General features: G+C 40.2%; 1 protein-coding gene across 1 annotated transcript; it reads left to right on the top strand.

Moving 5' to 3' along the window:
- Positions 1-3,893: 3,893 nt before the first annotated feature.
- LOC145973729 (histone-lysine N-methyltransferase SETMAR-like) lies at positions 3,894-4,478 on the top strand. The gene has a single exon (XM_083103305.1). The coding sequence runs from the start codon at positions 3,894-3,896 to the stop codon at positions 4,476-4,478; it is 585 nt and encodes a 194-aa protein (XP_082959431.1).
- The last annotated feature ends 263 nt before the right edge of the window (positions 4,479-4,741 follow it).

The raw sequence follows: 4,741 nt of genomic DNA, 5'->3' as shown, positions 1-4,741 counted from the left end.
AATAATAGGAATTATATTTATAGTAATACGTGACGCGGTGGAATTGAGATTTTTATGTTCATCGGTGGGATTACAGTTTAAAGATCATAGAGGCGTTTTGCGTATTTGAATAAGTAGACATAAAGGATTAGTTTTGTCGAGAGTGACGTGTGGATTTAAATATTTCTGTTTAATGAGATTTAGTCCAGATCCAGAATCAATCATGAATTTGCAATTTGTTATTAGATCTGGAGAAAATAACGTTACCGTGGGCAACTCCGTAGATTGTTGCTTGTCATTTATTTGGCAGATTCGGAGGTTTGTGCGGGAGTTTCCTGCGGTGTTATCACATTGACTTTCTTTTGAATGTGGTAAGTCGGACGTCCAGATTGCGGGTCGTTCCGGCGGACGTCGGTTCTCAACGGAACGCCCTGCGCGTTTCCCGAAGTACCGGGTTAGGTTGCTTCTAAGGTCTTCTGTAGGCAAGCTTTCGACATTCCTCTATGAGATGTCCAGGAGTTTTACAATAGCGACAGATTTTAGTCTGATAATTTTGTTGAGGTTGTCCAGCAGTCGTTAACTTAACTGGCGTTGCGGTGAAAGGTGGTTGCGAAGTTATATGGCCGTTATCAGGATGATAGCGGTTGTTGGCGTTGTTGCTCGTAGGATATGGACGAGGTATATTACCGGCGTTGTTAGGAAGATCAGCACGGGGTTGAAAATTCGGGCGGAAGAGAGTTCGTTTCCGAATGTTCTCTGCTTCAATGGTTTTGAATAATTGTATGGCTGTGCTAATACTATCCTCAAAGGTCCTCGGATGTTCGAGCTTTACGCGTACTAGCAGGTCAGATGGAAGCCCGTTGATGAAGTTGTTCAAGGTGGTTGTTTCGATGGCGTCTTTACTTCGTTCTCCTATATTTTCAGACAAATCGGATTCTCCATCTATAATTGCAGTGCGTAGTTTTTGCACTCTGCCTATGTAGTCGAAAATATTTTCATTATGCTTCATGTATATGTTAGCTAATTCTCCTCAGTATTGATCGACTGACTTATTTGGTCCAAAGATGAGCTTTATCGTTTCGTTAGCTTTAAAACGGTGTGACATTCTACTCCTTCTATGGCAGAATACGCATGTCCTTGCAGTTTATTAATAATAAGCTGCACCAAATGATATTCGTGATACGCGTGTATTAAATCAAGGGCGCGTTCACAAATTTGCTAAAGTGAAAAACTGACATTTTATGGCCATCAAATTTCGGTACTGTATCGATAGCGTCTTTGAGGCGTATCGGGGAAGGTTGATCCACGATGTCAAGATGTTGGGATGTTGGTTGTAAAAATGATCGTTCCTCACGCGGAACATATCTCTCCTCTCTTTGCGAGGTCTCTAAGTTCATGAGCCTCGAATTAATCCTCTCAATATAGCTAATCGTTTGCATGGAAGCCATTAGTTGTTCTAAGGCTGGTTGTTCCTGGGCTCCGGCCAGTTCCTTTCGGCTTATTTCTTCCTGCATTTTTGTCAGATGTTCGTTCTTGGCTTACAAGGCTTCGGCTTGTTCCTTCAACTGTTTCTCCTTTTCATTTATTTTTTACAAGAGAATATCAGTTTCTTCTGCAGTATATTGTTTTCTAGTAGCCCCTGTGGCTACAGAGCTTGTTGAACTCGAATCTGCATAGTGGATTCAAATATATTATAATTTTGACTTATTCGTCAGGCACTTAATTTCCTCCCAAAAGCTTAGATCCCTTTTTGGCAAATCCCACCGCTGCCACCAAAATTTTGTTTGTTGTTACGTCTTACTCTATCGTCTACTCAACGATTCCGCAGGGCTTGTCATACACGGACGAGTATGGTTATATCTCTCAATTTTCTTTTGGGGCAACCTGCTAGGCCGGCTATACACCGGGACACCGAGAGATTCAGGATCTATAGGAAGCTTCTTTTATGAGGTGTTCAGGTTGACGAATAAATCATCTATGATTACAAAATTTCCCTTTTTATTCAGTTTTATTTATTTTTCCTTCTTCCTTGCACATATGAAATATTAGGAATATTCCTTAATATCGAGGAGGTGCGTATAATGGAGATAAATAATATATGTATAATAGAAATTTTTATAATTTTATTGGTATGTGTGGATATGTTTATATTATCGATACTCTTATAGCTCGACAATCGTGTCGAGAAACTCCTCACTATTCAAGTAATCCAAAATTTCATTGACTTCAAGGTCTATGAAGCTCTCATCGATCGGAGAAATATCGATGGGCTCAGAATCTATTTCCCCGGGCAAGACAGGGGAATAGTTTGGCGTGGAGTATCCCGAAAATGAGTCTGGGGTTCGTGGAGGGCTAGGCGGCGGTGAGGTCTGGACCTGCCTATTTATTGTCACGGGGCTCCTCCGTATCTCCGCGTTTCTCTCCCAGGCTAGGAGGAGGTTGACCGGAATCCTGGTCGTCGGGTTGTCGAGGTCATATACGACTGTCAGACAGTCGCTAAGGCTGTCTGAGTCCTCGTCAGCCGAATCCGTGTCTCTTTCGGAATCCTCGCTACCCGGTGTCGTTGAGAGCCTTGATGGATGGTCGATCTTCAAATTAATTTCCGGGGGTAAAGGGGCGAAGGATAAATTGAAAGGGATATCATCGCGATCGTCCGCGGCTCTTATTATATTGGCAGGGATTTCGTCCCTATCTACAAACAGTTGATGCGCGGAGGGACGATCCCGTAGTAAACGTTGCCTGAATAATTCCCGTCGCGTCACGCCCACGTGGCGTAATGGAATCTCGCAGCGAATTTGTTACGTCCCGCAACAAAAATTTTATTTCTTATTCAAATACGCAAAACTTGCCTCTATAATCTTCAATCTGTAATACCACCGTTGAACATATCAATCTTAATCACACCGCGTTAAATATTATTGTCTATATAATTAATATTGTTAACCAAAATCTCACCGCACGTTATATTATTACCAGTATTTCTTATTATATAATCCCATCGCGCAATGTATTATCATCAATATTTATAGTACATCAATATTATCCCGCCGCGCGATATATTATTGTCAATGTCTCCGAAAATAATCTTTCTTTATTAAGAAGTTAGCTATACATAACATAACCTCACTTAAGAATGATAGAAATAATTTTAAGTATTTACCCGCATATAAATTGTCCGCATAAAAATTACCGACAAAATAGTTTCCTACCTTACCGACAGTAGGTAATGTCACCCGCATAAAAGTTACCATCAGATGGTAAGGAAGTTTCCTACCTTACCGACAGAGTAAGAGTTACCGCCAGAAAAATTACCGACGTTACCGACTGAAGATAAAATCACTTCATACATTACCGACTGAAGATAAAGTCATTTCCTACTTTACCGACTGAAGATAATAATGTTGCTAACCTTACCGACATACAAGAGTATACCTCTTTTATTGGTATATTATCCTGATACTAAAAAAGTTAGAAACTAAAATTCAAAGGACTTTTATTAAATTATATATATATATATATATATATATATATATATATATATATATGTACACGTCTCGACACCGACTATACATATATCATTATTTTAAGGTATAGTTTTAAACCTAAAAATCTTTTATCCTTTACTAACTCAAAAAATAATATAGATATAAATCTCGTAATATTAATTTTTACTTAAAGAGCATAAAAAGCTGAGTTGATACATATATGCATAATTATGAAACTTCAATATTACTACGTGGATCATTTGAAAAGTTTCCGGCCTTATCAACATAAATTAATTGTAGAACAAAATTTCTTTCGCCGTCCGATAGATGGCCTTGACATATGTAAACCGTAAAAATTTCAAGTCATTCCGATCATTACTTTGTCTATGGCACTCTTCCAAATTTGTTAGCTGACATTGTCTGTCAACAATGGAGAAAACTGAGTATCGCGCAGTGATAAAATTCCTTCATTTGAAAGGAAAAAAAAATCAGGAAATAAAAGATGAGTTAGACTCTGTATACGGTGAAACCTCCCCTTCATTTACAACGGTCAAATATTGGGTGGCCGAGTACAAACGTGGTCGTACGAACATTTTAGACGAGGAACGTTCCGGGCGCCCGAAAACCGCTACAACTGACGAAATGGTCGATTTAGTGCATCGAACTGTGATGGAAGATCATCGATTGACCGTTAAGGATATTGCTGAGGCTTGTGGGATATCATCTGAACGGGTGCACAAGATTTTACATGAAGATATGAGAAAATTATCCGCGCGCTGGGTGCCGCGCTTGTTAACGATCGACCAAAAGCGCGTACGGGCGGACATGTCGCGCGAGTGTCTTAGCCTGTATAAAAAAAATCCAGCGGAATTTTTGCGGCGAACGATAACCGTCGATGAAAAACCTGGATTCACCACCATACGCCTGAGACCAAACAACAGTCAATGCAGTGGATCACGGTGGGGGAACCAGTTCCGAAGAAGGCAAAGATCGTTCTCTTCGCAGGAAAAGTGATGGCGACAGTTTTTTGGGATAGCCGTGGAATTATTCTTATTGATTGACCTTGCAGAGGGTAAAACAATCAGCGGACAATACTACGCTGCATTGCTGGATAAATTGAAGACCACAATTAAGAAAAAACGTCCGCATTTGGCCAAGAAAAAAATCCTGTTTCACCAGGATAACGCTCGGGTTCACACGTGCATGGTCGCAATGTCAAAATTGCACGAATTGAAGTTTGAATTACTTCCGCACCCACCCTATTCACCAGATCTAGC

The sequence above is a fragment of the Camponotus vicinus genome, unplaced genomic scaffold, assembly GCF_025532165.1.
Source record: "Camponotus vicinus isolate PSW18456_S1 unplaced genomic scaffold, iyCamVici1.0 SCAF_6, whole genome shotgun sequence".
NCBI classification, from domain to species: Eukaryota; Metazoa; Arthropoda; class Insecta; order Hymenoptera; family Formicidae; genus Camponotus; species Camponotus vicinus.
Note: the sequence above shows the minus strand (reverse complement) of the source record. Positions and strands in the feature narration are given on the sequence as shown.

Coding starts and splice junctions, on each gene's coding strand:
- LOC145973729 (XM_083103305.1), top strand. CDS start 3,894: ATGGAGAAAACTGAGTATCGCGCAGTGATAAAATTCCTTCATTTGAAA.